Source organism: Neoarius graeffei, chromosome 3 (genome assembly GCF_027579695.1).
Source record: "Neoarius graeffei isolate fNeoGra1 chromosome 3, fNeoGra1.pri, whole genome shotgun sequence".
In the NCBI taxonomy this organism is placed as follows: domain Eukaryota; kingdom Metazoa; phylum Chordata; class Actinopteri; order Siluriformes; family Ariidae; genus Neoarius; species Neoarius graeffei.
In genome coordinates this window covers 74616388-74639323 of record NC_083571.1, presented here as the reverse complement: position 1 = coordinate 74639323, position 22936 = coordinate 74616388, and the positions used below count along the sequence as shown (strand labels likewise).

Here is a 22936-nt window from a genome sequence, read left to right as displayed (position 1 = left end):
TCATTATTACACATATTTTGGGGTGGCAGGGTGGTGTAGTGGTTAGCGCTGTCGCCTCACAGCAAGAAGGTCCAGGTTCGAGCCCCGTGGCCGGCGAGGGCCTTTCTGTGTGGAGTTTGCATGTTCTCCCCGTGTCCGCGTGGGTTTCCTCCGGGTGCTCCGGTTTCCCCCACAGTCCAAAGACATGCAGGTTAGGTTAACTGGTGACTCTAAATTGACCGTAGGTGTGAATGTGAGTGTGAATGGTTGTCTGTGTCTATGTGTCAGCCCTGTGATGACCTGGCGACTTGTCCAGGGTGTACCCCGCCTTTTGCCCATAGCCAGCTGGGATAGGCTCCAGCCCGCCTGCGACCCTGTAGAACAGGATAAAGCGGCTACAGATAATGAGATGAGACACATATTTTGACCTCATCAAGACTTCAGTGGATTTAGTAACGTTATAAGCTAGTGGAGTTAGCTACCACGGCTAATTTGTTCTGTCTCATTAGCTAGCAACCCAGAGCTAATTCTTTTGTTTTAGGCCACAGGCCTCACAAACACACCTTAGCTAGCAACCCAGAGCTAATTCTTTTGTTCGGGCCACAAGCCCCCCCCACGCACGCTCATCAAGTATATGACCATATCATATTTGAATGTATTCAACTGCTATTATTCATTTTTCTTTGTTAATAATAAATTCAATTAATTGTTAAACTGTGTCTGTGTTGCTTCCATATTCTTTGAAGTCATTCAATCTCAAAGAATTCCAAGGTGCATATGAGTTGTGTAATACGGTAAGTGATCCATTATTGCTGCATTGGTAGTGATTAAATAATATGGGATATACCATAATTTAGCTGTTTGATAATTTATTATTAAGCATCAATATCAAAGGTATTATTTAATGAGACTGATTTAATGAGATTGATCACTTAAGGCCAATTGCACCTACACCACATACTGCATCAATTACAGCATCATGACTGCGTAGAAGAAGGGTCTGGGTACTGAACTGGCCAGCCTGCAGTCCAGATCTTTCACCCATAGAAAACATTTGGCGCATCATAACACGGAAGATACGACAAAAAAGACCTAAGACAGTTGAGCAACTAGAATGGGTTAACATTCCTGTCCCTAAACTTGAGCAACTTGTCTCCTCAGTCCCCAGACATTTACAGACTGTTGTAAAGAGAAAAGGGGATGTCTCACAGTGGTAAACATGGCCTTGTCCCAACTTTTTTGAGATGTGTTGTCATGAAATTTAAAATCACCTAATTTTTCTCTTTAAATGATGCATTTTCTCAGTTTAAACATTTGATATGTCATCTATGTTCTATTCTGAATAAAATATGGACTTTTGAAACTTCCACATCATTGCATTCCGTTTTTATTTACAATTTGTACTTTGTCCCAACTTTTTTGGAATCGGGGTTGTAACTGCATGTCTTTGAATTGTGGGGGAAACCCAGACAGACACGGGAAAAACGTGCAAACTCCACACAGAAAGGCCCCCCGTCAGCCGCTGGGCTCAAACCCAGAACCTTCTTGCTGTGAGGCAACAGTGCTAACCAGTACTCCACTGTGCTGTGCACCGTGCCATGCATGCACTAGTTTTTGTGCATCGTATAGTGACAGGACTTCTCATCTTTGCAATACTTCTGAGCTGAAAGAAGGCTATCCAAGTATCTACATGAGCTTCAAATGAAAGACTGGAGCCAATAATCACACCAAAGTCTTTTACTGCTGCCCATGAAGAAACAGAAAGACCATCAAGAATTACTATGTACAGTAATCAGAAAACTTACTTCTCGCTGCATGTGGTCCTAGTACAAGTACTAGTAATGTCTCATCAGAATTAAGTAGAAGGAAGTTAATCAGCATCCAGTGTCCTTTACACATTCCTCAATTTTATTAAGCTGGTGTCTGTCATCTGACTTTGCTGAAACATACAACTGTGTCCCCAGCATAACAGTGGAAAGCAATACCATGCTTATGAATAGTATTACCTCGAGGCAGCATATTTTAAGAAAAAAAGCAGTGGGCCAAAGACAGCACCTTGTGGAACACCAAACTTTACTTTAGAATGCATAGAGAAGTCACCATTTACATATACAAACTGATAATGATCAGTTAAATAAGACCTGAGCCAGCAGAGGATTGTTCCTTTAACTTCAATGACATTTTCTAGTCTATCAAGGAGAATAGTATGATCAGTGGTGTCAAAAGCTGTACTAAGGTCAAGCAGCACAAGCAAGGAGACACAACTTTGATAAGGAGCCAGTAGTTTGTCATTTACTACTGTAACCAGTGCTGTTGCTGTCCTATGATGAGATCTAAATCCTGACTAATACATTTTATGGATGTTACTCCCATATCAATATAAGCATAACTGCTATGCCAGTTTTTTCTAGGATCTTGGAGATAAAAGGGAGGTTTGATATTGGCCTATAATTGGACAGCTGACAAAGGTCTGACAACTGCTAGTTTAAAGGATTTAGGTACAACGCCACTGCTAAAAGCATAATTGATTGTTTTTCAAAGAGGTTTGATTGCTTCTGGTGACATCTGAATCATTTAGGCAAGGGATCTAGTACACAAGTTGAAGATTTTGATTTTGATGAAGTGAAATTAGTTCGGTCTCTCCCAGGGGTGTAAAACACAAATCATTGCTCTGATGTAGTTGCATTGTTGTCTACAGGGATACTTATCAAATTGTCTGGTCTTAAATTAACAGCTTGATATTTTTGCCTGATATTTTCAATTTTGCCACTGATAAACTTCATTAAGTCATCACTACTACATACTGAAGGTGTGCATGTTTCTGTGGTGGCCTAGTTCATTTTGCTGAAGTATTACATAAGAATTTAAGCTTATGTTTTGTTATATTATAGTGGAGAGAAAAGTTGATCTAGCAGCACTAAGAGCTTGTCTGGAACTATATAGAGGATCTCCTTCCATGCTAATTGGAATATTATCAATTTTGTTTGACACCATTTTCTAATTTTATGTTTTAAGGTGCATGTGACTGTTACACCAGGGTGCTATTTTTTTTCTCTTGAATTATTTTATTTCAAGTGGAGCTACATTATCGAAAGTATAGTAGACACTGACTAAGCATTCAGCTGGCTCATTTAGTTCTGTGGGTCTGATGGTGATCTAATCAAAGTTGATAACTCTGGGAAACTACTGATAAAACTTTATGCAGCAGTTAGTGTGAAAGTATGTTTGACACTGTAGTGTGGCAAGTTGCATATATTATTGCTCAGACATATTTTGAATAAGATGAGATAATGATTTGAGGTAGCTTCAGACTGTGGAAGTTTGACTATATTTTCTATATTTAATACAAATACAAGGATTAGATTGAGAGTGTGACTACCATTATGAGTGGGTCCTATGATATTCTGGTCTACTACCAAGGACAGTTACCTTGTTGTGATGTAGTAGCTTGCGTGTCCCTAGGACCCAAGGGGCTCATGCCAGCGAGGGTCCTCGTACTCTTGGCAGGTTCAACCATGCCGGATTTGGCCCTTGGCGAGAGACCTGACTAAAGACAGTCCAAACCCTATAGTGTGCTGGGCTTCCACCTTCAGGGCGGAAGGGATTAGCAAACGTGTTTTTTTTCTCAACGGCCACGATGCCTGGGTCAGTACTTGTCAAAGGTCAGCTCCTGACCCCACCCAATAATGACCAGCCAGTACCGGGTCAGCTTAGGTGATTTGTGTTGCTATGCGCTTCCACCCTCTGCACCCCCCAGCTCTGGAACGCAAGCACGGAAGAGGACAGCCTGCTTGCCCACTAGACTCAGGCCAGCACCCTGATCCAAGTGGCACTGTAAACCTGCTAAAGACTTTGTATCATCAATAACACATACCTCTCGACAGGTGCGTGGATCACGACCTCGCACGTATGACCGTCTGGGAGTAAAGCCCAAGGGACCTTTTGGACCCAATAGATCTAGACCCACCCGCCGTAACATCTTCACACAGGTCAAACTGGCCTTGTGGAATGTACTGACGCTATCAGATGTCAACACCAACAGACAAACACCCGAGAGATGCACAGCTCTGGTAGCAGAAGAACTTGGGCGTCTCAACATCGACATCGCCGGACTTGGTGAATGCAGAGTTCCCAGCATAGGCAAGTTCATTGATGGTGACTACAACTTTCTGTACTCTGGCCATCCGGAAGATCAACCCAAACAAGAGGGAGTTGCTATTGCCATACAATCAAGACTTAGATCTTGTATTCTAAGCTTGAAAGGAATATCATCCAGGGTAATGACAGCTCGTATAGCCCTCACTAAGAAGTGTGACGCCACTATAATAAGCATCTACGCCCCAACCTTCAAGCGCCCTTTGGAAGAAAAGACTCAGTTCTATGACCAATTGGCTGTAGCTCTTTCCGACATCCCAAGAGGCGACCGTACTTTCCTGGTTGGCGATTTCAACGCTAGAGTTGGCTCAGATGCTGAAATGTGGCCAGAGATTCTTGGCACGCATGGTATCGGTGCATGTAATGAGCAAGGAGAGATGCTGTTGCAGCTTTGTGCCCGTTTTGGCCTTACAATTGCCAACACTCTCTTCCAACACCCTGATATACATAAAGGTACATGGCAACATCCACACTCAAAGACCTGGCACATGATAGACCACATCATCGTAAGCCAACACTACAAGTCCGATATCATTGACTGCTGTGTTAGAAGTGCTGACTGCTGGACAGATCATAAAATGATGTGCGCCAGACTGAATCTACGCTTTCATGCTTCCAAGCAGAAACGCTTGCAGAAGAAGACTAAACGCCTTAACACTGCCTCCCTCTGCGATGAAGACATACAGAAACAGCTAGCAGAAAAACTTTGAGACCCTCCAACCACTCCAAGGCTTAGTCGAGGAAAAATGGCAGACTCTGAGAGACACCAGCTATTCATCTGTGGCAGAAGTACTGGGCTACAGAACAAGAAAACATCAAGATTGGTTTGATGACAACAATATGGCAATAAAAGACCTCCTTGCTTTTAAGCATGCTGCCTTTAAGACACTAATGCAGCAAGAGACCCCAGCAAACAGAAATCGCTATCGTGATGCCAGAAATAGATGTCAACGGGAAATTCGCAAGATGAAAAACAACTGGTGGTCACAACGAGCTGCTGAGATCGAAGAACATCCCAACAAGAAAAATCCTAGGCAAATGTTCGAAGGTATCGGCAACGGAGCATACGCCGCCATGAGAGGAAGAAACAAGGCCCCCATCGTCAAGCATGACGGGGATATCCAGGTATGATATTCTGATTAACCCCTACTGAATCTAGAATGGACATGAACACGCTTCTCAAAGAGTCTTCTAGATTATCAAAATGAATAATAAATGTCTCCAACAATTAATTCTTTGTCTAAAGAAACAACCAGGTTTAAGATGAAATGTGCAAATTCACAAAGGAATTAAAAATATACATCACAGGTCTGTAAAAATTAGCTAAATTGACTGGATAGACTTTTTTTGGCTATATATGTTAGTATAAAGAACTTCAAACATAGTGCTTTTTTTCTCATGTTTTTGTATGACGTCTTAATTATCATTAAAAATAACTGAGACACCTTCTCCTCTACCAGTTAGATGAGGCTGATGGATATAGCTGGACGAGCTTCATTTACATGCTACCTACTCATTTAGTTTGATCCACATTTCTGTTAAACATAGTACATTAAACTCCTGATCGGTAATAATTCCATTAACAATTAGTTTCATGCTGCAGTACTACAATGATAATAGTGTTGCAGTTAAATCATTACTTGTAGGGTGGTAATTAACAACTACTTAAGATCAAAAGAAAACATTAATAGTCTTGTTTTAAACATCACTGAGGTTACATATTTTAAAACACAGTCATATAACATGAACAATAAAGTTCAAAGTACAGGTCATTTTCAGCCAAAACTGTAGTAATAGCCATATTTAAATTTGACAACTTTAATCATGCAAGGTCTCCAAGTTAGTGCACCTGTAGGTCTTAAATCTAACTGAATGAGTAAACGTCTTCCCACACTGATCAGTGATGGAGCTTCTCTCTTACGTGCATGCACTGGTGTGTTTGGAGATTACTCGGATCAGTAAAACTCTTCCCACACTGAACAGTGATACGGCTTCTCTCCTGTGTGAATGCACTGGTGGTTTTGGAGATTACTCGGATCAGTAAAACTCTTTCCACATGGTGAACAGTGATACGGCTTCTTTCCTGTGTGAATACGTTGGTGTTGTTGGAGATTACTCGGATCAGTAAAACTCTTCCCACACTGTGAGCAATGAAATGACTTCTCTCCTGTATGAATCCGCTGGTGTTTTTGGAGATTACTCCGATCAGTAAAGCTTTTCCTACACTCTGAGCACTGAAACGGCTTCTCTCCTGTGTGAATGCGCTGGTGTTTTGGGAGATGACTCTGCTGACTAAAACTCTTGCCACACTGTGAGCAGTGATATGGCTTCTCTCCTGTGTGAAAGCGCTGGTGTGTTTGGAGAGCACTCTGTTGAGTAAAACTCTTCCCACACTGTGAGCAGTGATACGGCTTCTCTCCTGTATGAATGCGCTGGTGTATTTGGAGAGTACTCCGACGAGGAAAACTCTTGCCACACTGTGAGCAGTGATATGGCTTCTCTCCTGTGTGAACGCGTTGGTGTGTTTGGAGAGTACTGTGCTGAGTAAAACTCTTGCCACACTGTGAGCAGTGATACGGCTTCTCTCCTGTGTGAAAGCGCTGGTGCTTTTGGAGATTACTCTGATCAGTAAAACTTTTCTCACATTGAGAACAGTGATAGGGCTTCTCTCCTGTGTGAATGCGCTGGTGTGTTTGGAGATGACTCTGACGAGTAAAACTCCTCCCACACTGTGAGCAGCGATATGGCTTCTCTCCTCTGTGAATGCGCTGGTGTGTTTGAAGAGTACTCTGCCGAGTAAAACTCTTGCCACACTGTGAGCAGTGATAGGGCTTCTCTCCTGTGTGACTGCGCTGGTGTCGTTGGAGATTACTCTGTTGAGTAAAACTCTTGCCACACTGTGAGCAGTGATGGGGCTTCTCTCCTGTGTGAATGTGCTGGTGTCTTTGGAAAGCACTCTGCTGAGTAAAACTCTTCCAACACCGTGAGCAGTGATACGGCTTATCTCCTGTGTGAATGCACTGGTGTTTTTGGAGATCATTCTGCTGAGTAAAACTCTTCCCACACTGTGAGCAGTGATACGGCTTCTCTCCTCTGTGAATGCGCTGGTGTGTTTGGAGATGACTCCGACGAGTAAAACTCTTGCCACACTGTGAGCAGTGATACGGCTTCTCTCCTGTGTGACTGCGCTGGTGTTTTTTGAGATTACTCTTATCAGTAAAACTTTTCTCACATTGAGAACAGTGATAGGGCTTATATCCTGTGTGAATGCGCTGGTGTGTTTGGAGACGACTCTCACAAGTAAAACTCCTCCCACACTGTGAGCAGTGATACGGCTTCTCTGTTGCGTGAATACGCTGGTGTCGTTGGAGATCACTCTGTTCAGTGAAACTCCTTCCACACTGTGAGCAGTAATGTGGATTTTCTTCTGTGTGACTGCACTGGTTTGGCTTGAGTGCATTCTGATGACCAAAACTCTTTCCTAAGTCTGAGCAGTGGTGAATTTCCTTCTGTATATCATTGTGAGAAATGTCAGAACTGAGAGACTCCGTTGATGTTGGCTGACTACTGGAGCATTTGGAGGGGATTTGAAATTCATATTTACCCTCTCTTAATTCCTGGAGTCTCACATACTCTTCATAGTGGCATCTCTGGATGTGTTTGTCGAGATAAATTTGAGATGCATAGGAAAGGGAACAGGTGGCGCAGGAAAAGGCTTGCAGCAGAGCATTCTTTATTCCTGGAGAAGTGAAAGGACAAAAATATCACAAATTGAACATGAAATGCTACACGATTATAAAATGTAACATTAACCCAATGTAAGGGAGCATTTTTACTGAACCTCAAACATTCAAGATTCTACATGAATGAAGACCAAGACAAAAAAAAAAAAAAGTTTGAGGACTAAGATATAGCGGCCTCTAGCTCGGAATCATGGTAGATTCAATAAGGTGCTGTAACAGCAGCTATGCACAGCTTTAGCCACTACCCCATGGGTCTGAGTGACCAAGGGGGGAGTTGTTGGTTTCTGTTTGATCTAATGGCAAGTCTAGGTAATGGCAAGTCTAGCTTTATTTACAGCTCGTCCAGGATTGATAAGGAGACTCAGCCCTAGCATTCAAGGTTCTGAAAGATACAATAATGGGCCTTATTTATCAAGCTGGATAAGAATGGATTTATTTGCAAATAGTTTCTAGTAGCATTTACACAAGAAAGTCTGTATTTTTTCATATGGACTTTATATATGGATTAGGTTGTCAAGTTTAAAATGCTTATTAATTTCAATTACACACAAATTTAATGAAATTAAATTTTGTGGGATTTTGTGAAACCCAGTTGACCGATACTGTAATTGATGAAAGAAAGAAAGCCAACATCCATAAATTAAGACATATAAGAATAGTAATTTCATTAAAAAGAAATGCAGGCATATAAAAAAGGGTCACACTGCAACAGTTCAGATGGCTTTCAAGGGGGTCTGCAGCAGTCTAGGAATTTCCTTACTGCAGTATTCGAAGAATGCCATGGTGTGGGTTCATAGTAACAAAGCAAACCAAACCTCCACGTGTTTAATTATTTATTCATCGGATGCTACTTGTCCCTTAACACATTCAAGTTCTTCAACTGCAAGAGTTAAAAATAAACATTATTAAAAAGATTTCTGCATGTCAGGACTTTTGTGGAATTATTGAATTCCATAAAAATACTAATATAATGTTATTGCTTATTAAATTGATTAAATTGATTTATTAAATTGATATGACCATCACCACATATGCTCCTGAAATAAAGCAAATGTGTTCTAATTGATTTGTATAATGGTTGATGGGTTTGACTGACATCCGTATTAGCCAATTAACAACTTTGCTTAGTTCAGACATGCTGCACATGTGTGTTCAACTAACTTCTCTCCAGCCAGTTGCTTGTTTTGCACTAAAGATAACTTTTTTTTTTTGCCTTACGTTTCTGTAATTCAGCTGGGATAGGCTCCAGCTTGCCTGCAACCCTGTAGGGCAGGATAAGCGGCTAAAGATAATGGATGTTTCTGTAATATGGGGAGGTCTGACAGCACTATCCTATATTGTGCGTTTGCTGTGATAGGGCATGCGATTCCCCCCCCAATTTCTCCCCAATTTTCTCATGGCCAATTCCCACCCATCAGACTACTCTTCTGTATCACACAACAGCTACCAACCAGGGAGGGCTAAGGCTACCATGTGCTTCCTCTGAGGCAAGTAAGACCAGTTGACCGCATCTTTTACTCATACAATGTCAGGGGGCGGTGTAACACACTCAGAGGAAAGCCCAATCCACTCACAGACACCCATGACTGGCTAGTGTAATTGACAAGGCAGGGAAGAGAGCATGCCACCCTTCCCTCCCAGAGAGCCCAGACAATTTTGCTCTGTTGAGCTCCCAACCACAGATGGCTGTGGCATCATCAAGATTCAAAAATGGCAATCTCCGAATGATGGGGAGGACACTTTTCTGCTGTGCCACTCAGGATCCACAGGGCATGCATTTTACACTACTTTTGGTTAAACTGTGTATGATGAATAAAAACGCAACAGTATTTTGTGGTTTACCGATATTCAGTTTCAATCAATTAACCCTAGAGACTGGTTATGATTTTCAAATAGTCATTAAAATATAAAAGAAATCAAATTAATTTGTGTGACTAGCCTCTTTTTCTTGCTTTGAAAAAAAGAAGTTTCTCTGTGTGCTGTGCTTGGTGCCCACAATCATCATGACCTTTTTGTTCCATTTTAGTTTTGCAAGCTTCACCAAATGTAAATCAGCTGGGGTGTGCCCACACCAGCTAATTTATGGGTCATCTGCATTCATCAACACGTACTTGAATACAAAGCAAATCAACCATTTGTAAATCAGATTTTTATAAAAGCTTTTCCAAGACTTCATAAAATGTTAACAAAGGCATATATATATATATATATATATATATATATATATATATATATATATATATATATATATATATTTTATTACATACACACATACTAGTCCATCTTATCCACAAGTGTTTGTTGATCACATCCACAAATGATTTCAAGAAGACACAGTGCAGTTATTGGTTATAAACCATTATTTTTTCTTTTGATTTTCACGTGCTGCTACATTTCTTTTTCAAACAACAATTTTGTTTAAAGACAGGACACCATGTTCTTCATAGTCCTCATCAGGAAATGGCTTGAAATGCAAATACAATCCACAGTATTTCAGAATAACCAGCATTGAGTTTATTCAGTATGTTGAGTGGAACACGCTTAGCTATTCTTCTTCTGTCATCAGTATTAGTTTTACTTGTGAGAAATGTCGATTAATTAGCACCCTCATGGAGAACAGCCAGACTTTAGAGAGGACTAGCAATAGCAAGAGATGCAGTGGGTTGACTTTACGTGTTTCAAAGGAAGCCAATAGACATCACCCTCTCTGGTTGGTCATCGTCATATGATGGAGAAGACCTACCTGGTTGGTGAAACTGGCCAAAATGAGTACTCTGGGCGAGTGCTCTGGTTATTGTAGACTCCACTGTACAACAGCTTTCATCCCAGAAACATTGTTAGACTAAGACGTGTCACAAGATGATGCAGAAAATAACCTCTATAAAGTCTTAGACTATAGTAGAAGCACCTTGCTGTTTGGTTGTTCCTGTAGGTGCAGGACAGAGTTGTTTGGCGTACTCCTCTTCATACCACACCAAGAGCTCCTGTCCTGGGTTAATGGGTTGACAGCAACGATACAGAATTCCCCCTTGATATCGAAATGCCACAAGATTCCGTTCTTCATGATTATGGGCACAATTCACATACCTAAATGAGTGAGGCAACATTCCAGAAAAAGTAAAAATCAAATCAGCTCAGAGTTACAGACTTGGAGAAAGCATAGTGGAGATATCAGTGACATGAAGATAAAGTCCTTCCAACAAACGAGAAGCTGTAAAAATCAATCACTAAAAAAACCCCAACAACTGGTGTATTCCTCACCTCATCCAATTCATATGCATCTCTCTTTTGGCATCGATGTATTCTCCACACTGCATGCTCCTGTACATCTGGAGAAAAATACCACATTTACTTCACTAAATCAATCTATGCCTTTAAATGAGGTACACAGAAACGAGAATGATGGCTCATGCCAATATTATATTAAGCCTCATGAAGACTGAATTAAAAGTTCTTGACTGTATCTTTAGATTTGCAAAACAGCCAACAAGCTCCAAGATTAATTTATTAACTACAGGAAAATGCAGGCAAGGCTTTTTATCAGAATTTAGGCAAAGGAAAGGTTTCTCATAAAAGTCTGTATGTATTTGACATGTAGTCTAGTCGTGATTTCATGAACCTGGAAATGTTGAGTACCCTAAAGTTTTATTGCAGAAATATCATCTATAGGCCTAATGGATAGAATTTAGCTTGGTTGCCCAAAGTTGCACTTTGAGCAATTTGCATAATTTGCATAAATAGGCGATTAAACTGAGATTATTACAGGTGAATAGGCTAAAAAAAAATAACAACAATAATAATAATAATAGATATCACCATCAAACTTTCTCAGTTGATTACTTATGCTAACATGAGAAAAAAATTTATTGCATGTTTTTGTAATTTAATGTTTAAATATGCAAATGAGGCCATAAACCATCAAATATGTGCCCATTTGCATACACACAAAATCATATTCATTGATGAAGCCCGAGTCAAAATAATTTTACTTAGGGTAAAAATGTATACTTGGGGGTATGATTTGGTGAAAAATGTTTAAGGAATCTGATCAGGTGGCAGTGTTTGGACTACTGTATGGATAGATTAAGGAGTGTTCCATGCAGAACAAGTATCCAGCATGCACAAACAAACCCAAACTAACCCAAAAGAACAATAACACAATAATTATGTACATGAACTGCAAATGTGCAAACAAACTGTAAAATAACTATATATAGTATGCATGAACAACCACACCATCCCACTTAATAGCCTTCACCATCTTCATAATTTGTTTCTTCATTCCCTTCAGTCTCATCATCTTCATCTGTATGAACTGTGAATGGATTGCAGCAGCCGACCTCATCCCCTTCACACTTGCAGTAGTCAGTGCAACTGATACTTGCAGCATGGCAGCTACAGTTTCCTTTACTACAGGCCTTCAATGTGCTGCAGCTACAGCTGGTGACATCAAGCAGCTGTACTGGAGCCACTGCCTGGATGGCAAGAGCAGGCATGATAACCCTTCCACCAACCTCCCATGCAAACTTAGTGATGTCTCTTGCTTCTACAGGTGGCTCTCTCTGACCTGCAGCCTTCCACAACATGACCTGAAGATGAGCAATATGTGTAGCATCAGGTTGGCATCAGTAGGAGGAAGCTTTTTAAGTTTAGGAGGCTTTTTGCTGCGACTGTAAATCTGGTAACGAGTGCTATTCATCGACTTGGCCTTCTTCTGCCCATACAGTGCGACAAAGAACTCAGTCCCAACATTGACCTTTGCCATTACATGGCGTGAAGAAGCAGTGTACTGTTTTGCTGTCCATACTGACCATGAATGAGGGAACGGGTCAAAAACAAGTCATTAATATTGTTTGAGTCTGATTCTAGGTGTTATACCAACAAAATATGACCTTGCATCAGGGAAGTTAAAGATACTGCATGAATGACATTCATATTATCCATACAAGCAAATGATAAACAATTGCTTGCACTTTAATGAAACACAGTATCCACTACAGTATATCTGGTAAGGCATTAATTTAGATTTTCCAACATACTGTAGATTCTTTACACTTAGATTACTTTATCCAGTCCAGATGGAATTGTCGATGTTAGGGGTATAGTCATTTACCATGGGAGAGAAAAGTGATCAAGTAGAGAGTCAAGTAGCAAGTGAATGTGTCAGTGTCTGGACTAAATATTTTACTGTCAAGTAAAAGCTAATTATGTAATACCATAGAACAATGACTAAGTAAAAGCTAAATGTGTAATACCATAGCAGAAAATCAGGATTGAGAGTCTGGAGAGGTCAGTGAAATGAGACTTTTATTCTCTTTCTCAGCCCAGTCTCGGTTTTTAACATTTAATTAATGTCCCGAATTTGACAAGTCAGAGCTTTATTTTCCAATAGCAAGATCTAGGTGGATGCATGTGTATGGATGCTTATGATGACTGACACAAGCACAGAATGTAGGCTGTGGTAAAAAGTGTAGTTGGTGAACTGTGTTCTTCACAGATGTCTGGGAAAGTGGAGCTGAATTGTCAGAATCCTTTTTCTGGCGACTTTCGGCAGTTCTCTTGGTCTGACTTAGCCTTTATGGTTGTCTACTACTACTGTGTACTAGATTCCTCAAAAGGTTTTCACCAACTCAGACCCCCCCCAAGTACACATATTTACCCTTAGAAACCTTTTTTGACCCTGGCTTTATCAAACGAATTTAGTTTTGTTTGTATGCTAATTAGCATATTTTTGTTGATTTATGGCCTCATTTGCATATTTAAACATCAAATTACAAAAACATGCAATACATTTTTTTCTCATCTTAATATGAGTAATCAACTGAGAGAGTTTCATGGTGATATCTATTATTTAAATTTTTTTGCCTATTCACCTGTAATAATCTCACATTAATTGCCTATTTATGCTAATTATGCAAATTGCTCAAAGTGCAACTTTGGGCAACCAAGCTAAATTCCATCCAATAGGCCTATAGATGACATTTATGCAATAAAACTTTAGGGTACTCAACATTTCTGGGTTTACTATTGGGCCTATGGGGATCACGACTAGACTAATGGCAAAGCTGTGCTGTGACTCAGACCTCTCTGATAAATACCTGTCCCTTGTGTTTTGTTCTCTAAACAGACAGCTACAAAAATGCACAACTTTAAAAAGTCAGTTCTGTCACTAAATGGGTTTTCTAAAAAATATTTTGGATTTGTACAAGTAATATTTTATTTGCCACAAGTGTTTGGGAGCTAATGTTGGTTTAGTTCAGTATAGAAGAAGTGTTCATTTTTAATTTAAAGAATTTTAAATTTAGTTTTAGTCTTAGTTGTGTACTGAAAATTGTTTCATTTCAGTTTTTTTTCCCATCAAGATTTAATCAGTGGAACTCAATTTTAATTTTATTTAATGTTTGTCATAATTTTCTCGGATGGTTGCATGGTACTTGTCGTCAAATATGCCCTGTAGTTTTAAGAGGGGCTATTACAGCAGGGGTATTGCTGAATGATTCCCCCAGTACATGGCTGGTGTTGTCACTATGTGGAAGTTATGTGGAGTTAGCCACGACTGTAATGGTGATCACTATTTACACATGAAGATGTTACTTTGTTCAAACCAATGCCATACGTGTGTCCTGACTCCTATACATGTTAGGATCCAGTAGCATTATGAAAGCCATGCGAGCAGGTAAGTGAGCGAGCCTAGTGAACCGGATTCACCCCCACTTCCTAACTACAGTCAGGAATGTGAAAAAGAGGGAAGGCAATAGGGTTGGGCGGTATTACGGTAAGAAGGTATCCCGAGGTATCCAAAAGTACCAACGGTATCGGTCTCATTACTGTCATTTTAAAAAAATATATAATATCTAAATAAATATGGAGTACATGAGGTCATAATATAAAATAATAAATTGAAGATCATCCCGAATAACTGTGTGATCGTATTTTCACTAATTCTATCAATTTCCTAAAGAAGTTTTCATCGCGTGCAGGGTTGTTTATGTCGTTACCATGGCAACCCTGCGTGACATTTTGGAGTCTGACAGAAAGCTTCGCAAGAGACTGAGAGCGGGGGTGTCATGGCTCAGATGGCTAAGGCACCGTACCATAAATCCGGGGACCCGGGTTCGATTCCGACCCGAGGTTATTTCCCGATCCCGTCTCTCTCTCCCCCGCTCATTTCCTGTCTCTCTATACTGTCCTATCTAAAAAAAAAAAAAAAAAAAAAGAGAGACTGAGACCGCGGTTGAAAGATGGCAAGTCAAGATAACGAGTTAGTGGCAAAAAAAAATACAACATCGGCAGTGTGGCAGTATTTTGGTTTCAAACCAAACGAAAAATCTAATATATATATTTTTATTACAGGGGAGCATACCCCCAGACCCTCCAGAGTGAGGTCCACTGACCATAGTTTCACCAAATCCTGTGGGAAACACTATAAATATTCTACAATAATAACACTATAATATAATATTAGAATGTAATAATATTCTCTGTTTACAGTTTTAATCCCCCGCTGGCCAAAAGCCCCGAAGGAGGATTATGTCGTGCCAATGTCCGTCTGTCCGTCCCAGGAAGGGTGCTCACCTTCTGAAATCAACTCCTCTCACAATTTTTGGAGGAATTTCACGAAACTTGGCAAAAGGCTTTATTATAGGACAGTAACACATATATTGCAATTTCGTTCAATTCGGTCACATTTTACCAGAGTTACAGTCCTTGATTAACAAAATTATAATCTGACAATTTCACAAGAGTTGATTTCAGAAGGAAAACACACTCCTCTCACAATTTTTGAAGGAATTTCATGAAACTTGGCAAAAGGCATTGTTATATGTTGGTAGTACGCATATTATTTTGTTCAATTCGGTCGCATTTTACCAGAGTTGTGGCCCTTGAGTAACAACCTTGTACTTTCACAATTTCATGAAGGTGTGCTTGCCTTCTGACATCAACTCCTCTCACAATTTTTGGACAAATTTCTCGAAGCTTAGCAGAAGGCCTTGTTAAATGACAGTAATACGCATATTGCGATTGAGTTTCATTTGTGAAAATTTTACCACAGTTTTGACCCTTGATTAAATAACTTGTACTTGACAATTTCATGAGGATATACGTTCTTCTGAAATCAACTCCTCTCACAATTTGTGGAGGAATTTCACCAAACTTGGCAAAAGGCTTTGTTATATGACAGTTATATGCATATTGAAATTTCATTTAATTTGGGCAAATTTTACCAGAGTTATGCCCTTGATTATTAACAAACTTGTACTTTGGCAATTTCATCAAGGTGTGCTTGCTTTCTGAAATCAACTTCCCTCACAATTTTTAACCCCTGCTGGCCGAAAGGCCCGTAGGGGGATTATGTCGTGGAAATGTCTGTCCGTCCATCCATCCATCCCAGGAAGGGTACTCACCTTCTGAAATCAACTCCTCTCACAATTTTTGGAGAAATTTCATGAAACTTGACAAGAGGCATTGTAACATGTCAGTAATACGCATATTACAATTTCGTTCAATTTAGTCGCATTTTATCAGAGTTATGGCATAGCTGCCAGCGGGGGATACTGTGGTCTCAGGGCACACTTTTTTTTTTTTTTTGTACTGTCAGTGGAACATCTCCCTGTTCTTTTGCAGGTTAGGGTAGCTATGGAAGAAATCTCTCAACTCAAAATGTAAAAGTAGATGACTGTGATTATGCGATGTATCCTAGCAAGCATGTTAATGGGTAGTGAACTAATGTGGCGAGTATGTGTAGAAGGAGTCACCGCGAGATGGAGATCTTAGCTTCTCATGTAATATCCTATGGTCTGTATATCACATGGATCGAAGAGAAGCTGTTTTATTTTCCTACAAGATGCATGCCTATCAGAAATACTGACCAGAGGTGATCAATTACTGCAGGAGTCTTGGTCATGGAGGCTCATTGCTCTTTAGTCCCTAATGCTCTCCAAGCTTAAACATTAATAGTCCCATGAGCCTTTGCACTTGCAATGTGGACCTGGCAACAACTAGAGTGACTGCCTTTTCTGGTCGCTACAATAATAATCCTCCTCCCTGAACCTAAATTTATTTTCAAAATCAAACTGAGAATGGGGTTAAAGGCCATTTAGATTAAAAAATGTAAAAAGTTCTAAATAAGTGACTACCTACAAATGTTTTAATTAAAAAGCAGAGTCATTGGTGTATAAAAAAAATACTATTTCATAAGCCTGTAGAAAAACGCTTGGGATTGCTCAAAATTCCACAGCACACTTCACTTTGCCTCACAGCACACTGGATATATACTGTACATATCTAATCTACCCTCACCGAACTGATGTTCAAATTATATTGTGTTTGCATTTGTGAATTCATGGAAATGAAACAGATTGTGTAAAACATCATACCAACTGCAGACCCCAGCATCAAACCAACACACATTGTGGCAAATTTTGTGGCATTGAAAATCATTGGATCGTTGGTGTGGTAACAAGTTTTATATTAACTTTAGTGTGAATTATAGTTAACAGTATCTGTTCAAATCCTCTAGTGTCATGCTTCTCTGTTTATCCTCGACATTTAGAAATGAAACAAGTTGCAAGTGTGAATGAATAAGTTCTGTCCATCAGAGAGAGTGTGTGTGTGTGTGTGTGTGTGTGTGTGTGTGTGTGTGTGTGTGTGTGTGTGTGTGTGAAGATACTGTGTTGTTGTGGATGCAGCAGACTCAAGGAAAACTTGGTACAGTTTTTCTCAGCTGCATTTGAGCAAACAGACCATTATGGAATGTTGATGGAAACTATGAAAATGAATAATATCATGTGTAATACAGGAAGCTGACCATGCTGAGAAGTTGTATGGGCACAGTGTGAGATGGCTGCCTCTCCAGTAGCTCTGTAGTTTTTAGCTCTTTAAACATCTTTTTCCACCTTTTTTTTTTTTACTTCTTTTTTGCTCTTCTTACGAAGACAGTGTGTTTAACTATATAACATGGATATGTTTAACGTTAACACGCAACCAGGAGCCAGTTTTCTCACTTATTTGAGAGAGGAGCTGCTGGCCCTGAAAACAATGGGACGAGCCGGGATACGACACCCCATCCCGGCTGAGCTGAGGAGAAAACCCAGGGGCTGCAAAGCTGGAACTAAGCTAAAGGCTAGGCTAGCGGACAACCGGTGGCGCCACAAACCATCCATTCCATCCGTTATCATGGGGAACGTGAACTCGCTGCCGAATAAAGTCGATGAGCTTTCCGCTCTGAACAACCAGCGGATTTACCGGGAGAGCAGCTTGTTTATCTTTACAGAGACATGGCTAACACACCTTGTACCGGATGCTAACGTGGACCTGAGGGGATTCACTGCTGTGAGAGCCGACAGAGACACAAACACATGCGGGAAAAGCAAAAGGTGGGGGACTCATTTATGTTAACAATCGCTGGTGTAACCCGGGACATATCTCCGTAAAGACAGTTTTATGTTGCCTGGACTTGGAGCTGCTAGCCGTTAGCCTGCAGCCATATTATCTGCCGAGGGAGTTCAGTCACGTGATCACCATCCGTGTTTACATCCCTCCGAAGGCAGCCGCTGCATGTGAGAGGATTCACTCTGTCACAGCAAGGCTGCAGACACAGCACCCTGAGGCATTTATCATCATTTCTGGGGACTTTAATCATGCTACTTTGGACTCTACTTTGGCTACTTTTTACCAGGCTGTGGATTGTCCAACAAGGAACAACAGGACAATTGACTTGCTGTATGCTAATGTGAGGGATGCATACAGAGTCACACCCCTCCCCCCACTAGGGAAGTCTGACCACAACCTGGTTCTTCTACAGCCGAAGTACACCCCCCGGTTCAAAGGCAGCCTGCAACAACTAGCTCCATCAGGAGGTGGTCCCCTGAAATGGAAGATGCCCTCAGAGACTGCTATGACATCACAGACTGGGATGTGTTGCTTAGCCCACACTGTGAGGACATAGAGGGGCTGACACACTGACAGATTACCTCAACTTCTGTGCAGACGTGGTCTCCCCTGCTAAGACTGTACACAGTGTTACCCTAATAACAAGCCATGGGTAACACAGGAAGTCAAAGCTGTCCTCAACAGGAAGAAGGCCGCCTTCAGGAGCAGGGATAGGGAGGCGATGAAAGCAGCACAGCAGGAGGTGAAACGCTGCATGAGGGAAGCTAAGGACAGCTACAGGAGAAAGGAGGAGCAGAAGCTGAAGGAGAACAGCATGAGGGAGACATCATGTATTGTTCCAGTTCCCAAAAAGAATCAGCCCAGCGCGCTGAACGACTTCCGACCGGTGGCGCTCGCTTCACATCTGATTAAGACGTTGGAGCGGCTCTTCCTCAGCCTCCTCAGACCCCAGGTACACCATGCCCAGGACTGACTGCAGTTTGCGTACTGGGCAGGTGTTGGTGTGGAAGACGTCATCCTCTACCTGCTACACTGAGCCCACTCGCATCTGGATAAGGGAAATGGCACAGTGAGGATCCTCTTCTTGGACTTCGAGTGCCTTCAACACCATCCAGCCCCTACTGCTTCAGGACAAACTGAACAGGATGCGAGTGGACCCCTGCCTGGTCACCTGGATCTCCAGCTACCTCACTGACAGGCCGCAGTACATCAGGCTGAAGGACATCACATCTGACACTGTAATAAGCAGCACCGGAGTACCCCAGGGCACAGTGCTGGCCCCCTTCTCTTCACCCTGTACACCGCAGACTTCTGCTACAACTCGGAGCTGTGTCACATTCAGAAGTTTGCCGATAACACAGCCATCGTTGGGTGCATCAGTGACGACAGAGAGGAGGAGTATAGGAGTCTGGTGAGGGACTTTGCTGTGTGGTGCAACAGGAACCATCTGCAGCTCAACACTTCGAAGACCAAGGAGCTGGTCATTGACTTTGGGAGGTCCAGACCAAGGTCATGACCAGTTCTGATCGAGGGAGTCGAGGTGGAGGCTGTGGATTCCTACAAGTACCTCGGGCTGTGGCTGGACAGCAAGCTGGACTAGACTTGCAACACCAATCACTTATACAGGAAGGGACAGAGCAGGCTATACTTCCTTAGGAGGCTGCGATCCTTTAACATCTGCAGGAAACTCCTGTGGATGTTCTATCAGTCTGTGGTCACCAGTGTCCTGTTTTACACCGTGGTGTGCTGAAGGGGCAGCACATCCAAGAAGGACACAACCAGGCTAGACAAACTGATCAGGCGGGCCGGCTCTGTGGTCGGCATGAAGCTGGACTCTCTGGTGACGGTGGCAGAGAAGAGGACTATGGACAAACTATTGAACATCATGGACGATGCCAGTCACCCTCTGCACACCGTCATCAGCAACCAGAGGAGTCTGTTCAGTGACAGAATGCTCCTTCCCAAGTGCAGGACGAACAGACTCAAAAACCTCACGCCATCAGACTGTACAACTCCTCTCTGGGGGGGAGGAGGGGTAACAGGAGGACAGAGGATGGGAAGGAGCAGTAGCCTAGCCTAGCCTAACAATAAGCAATACTGGACAATGTGCAATATAATGTGCAATATCTTTCCTGCTTCCCCCCCACACACACTTACCCTGACCCCACTTCTCCCCCTTTCCCCCCTCCCTCTCTTCCCCATATCTTATTCTTTTATATTTGTATATGTAAATACTTAATTTATCTAGAAGTTTTTCCTCTATTTCTTTTATCTGTTTATCTGTAATGATGCTGCTGGAATCTTAATTTCCCTGAGGGAATCCTCCCAAAGGGATCAATAAAGTTTTATATCTTATCTAATCTAATCTAATCTAAGTAGTTATGGGAGGACCTATGTTAGTGACTACCTGGGCTGGTAATTTTATGTGATTTTTCATGATTATATCAAATTATACAATAAATAAATATTTGCTTGAGCATTATTAAAGTGTTACTAGTATTTCTATTATTAACAGGTGAATTTCCACCACACTGGCTAAAAGAATCGATGTAGGATCGTACTGAGATCAAACTTGCGATTTACACCACTACTCCATATATCATTAGCAAGAAGAAAAGTATTAATTGGAGCTACCGTCATCTAGTGGTCACATTTTGTTACTTAAAAATATACAATATTGATAATAAAGATATGACAAACTCACAACCAAGGAGTCTCCACTGTTTCTGGCTTCCTCTCCGTTTACCAGCTCTCCCTGGTAGGGTCCGAAGTGTGCACCTACTGGAACAGTCTCCCCCTTATTAAATACTCCCAAACCTGTGTCAGGAATACTGGACTTCTGGATTTCTAGCCCAGGAGGAAGAGTTTGTCTGGCTCGGTCAGGGACTCCCATGGGAACAGGAGTATCCGGGATGAAAAGGGGCGGTCCATGAACCTCACATTTGTGGAGGAAGAAGGATTTGCAAACTTCACAGTCTGGGAGCAAAGAAAACACAATAGGAAGAAATGAGGCCCAAATGGGTGTGTAATGTGTGTGTATCTGGAAAACCATATACAGTATACGAGTACTGTATAAAGATTATCCTAAGAAAGCTTGCCAGACAGGCTCACTGAGCATCTGGTTGAGACTAGACGTGTCCATCAGGACTGAGATCTCACAGGACACAACAAGGTACACGAGTATGAATTTTTTACTTCCTTGTGGGAGTAAACAAATGGTCAGATATGAAGCTTGCACAACAAAATAAAACAATGTTCATTAACATGTGTGGCACTGCATGATGCATTTACAGAATTCTTAGGACCTGCCTGATCAGGGTCATGGTTGTTTTAAATTCGGTTAGTTGTTTGCTTATCTTTTGGGAAACAGAATTTCCCAAATTTGTTAGGAAATCATATGCACAAATAAAAATAACTGTGCACAAAGAATAAAAATAAGTAAATAGTTGCACGCACATCTCTATTTGAGCTTGTTGACGATTCTGGCATTTCTAGATATAGGCATTTTTCCAATGCCAAACATCCAGGATTCATATTTAATAATAAAAAAAAATAATCATCCAGTGGCAATTTAAGCATAATCCATCTGTTTCAGAAAAAAACAGTGGACCCAAAGGAAACCCACGCACACAGGGGAAAAATTTGCAAAACTTCACACAGAAAGCAACCCATGCTTAGAATTGAATCCAGGACCCTGGAGCTGCGCCACTGTGATGCTCCTAAATCCATATGGGACATTCCACCGAATGGGTGCCATTTGCTTGCTGTACCACTCCCAAATTAAACTTAATTTGTTACATCTTTTCAACACTGATAACACATATTTAACTATTCAAAATGTGTATTGGTCAACCTCAGGCTACGTTACAAGGTTGGGAAGTCAAAGATGGCTGCATTTTTTTTCAGTCCTGTTACCAAAACTCTGAAAGTAACAGGACTGAGTTTTTAGCCTAGGATTAGCTAATACATGGAATTAAGCCACATGGCATCATCGCTAATAGCATGACCACACTTAGCACATTCTAGTGATTTACCAAAAATCTGTATTTTTAAAATCAACAAATATAATCTAAGAAATACTTTAAGTAACAGGACAGTATGTTGACATTGACCTTATCAGTCAAAGTTAAAAACATCATCAAATATACAGAAAAGTAAATGAGAGAACTAACTTTTGGTCTTCAGAAGACACAACTGATGTAACTTCCTGTTGAGCATGTGATCTATGGAATGTTCCAAATTTGTCAGATGGGGTAATATGTTTGGGTAACAGGACTGAGTGAAATCCCAGGGACACGACTAAAATGTGTATTTTAACTAAGATATTGTGGATTTCTTATGAAAAAAAAAATATATTTAAACCATGGATAGGATATGGAGTCACAACAGTGCAAAAGATGTACTGTTTCTGAAGGATTTTAATAATATTTCATAGTTAAGTATAGAGTGCGGGGATAGGTAACACATGCTATTTTTCAGGTGTTTTAGGTAGTTTTTATTAATCCTTACAATTATATATCTTAAATCTGAAATCAGATCAATGTGCAGGACATTCTGCGTAATAAGGAAATTTATTTTAAAGTACATTTTTGTGTGCATTTATACATATAATTTTCTAGGGACGGAAATGGCACCGATTCGATGGAATGGCTCATATACAGATATTT

At 41.0% G+C, this 22936-nt stretch overlaps 1 protein-coding gene across 2 annotated transcripts in view; it reads right to left on the bottom strand.

The window, feature by feature from the left end:
- Positions 1-1701: 1701 nt before the first annotated feature.
- The window catches only part of LOC132883557 (oocyte zinc finger protein XlCOF6-like), a 47554-nt gene continuing 26319 nt past the window's right edge, over positions 1702-22936 (bottom strand). Inside the window, exons 3-6 of one of the 2 annotated variants that reach the window (XM_060917311.1) lie at positions 20974-21245; positions 11139-11206; positions 10786-10964; positions 1702-7873 (exon numbers count right to left, since the gene is read on the bottom strand). In XM_060917311.1, coding sequence (XP_060773294.1) covers positions 6090-7873; positions 10786-10964; positions 11139-11206; positions 20974-21245 — 2303 coding nt within the window. In that variant the 3' untranslated portion in view covers positions 1702-6089. The remainder of the gene's footprint in view (positions 7874-10785; positions 10965-11138; positions 11207-20973; positions 21246-22936) is intronic. The other variant, XM_060917312.1, reaches the window with a different exon arrangement.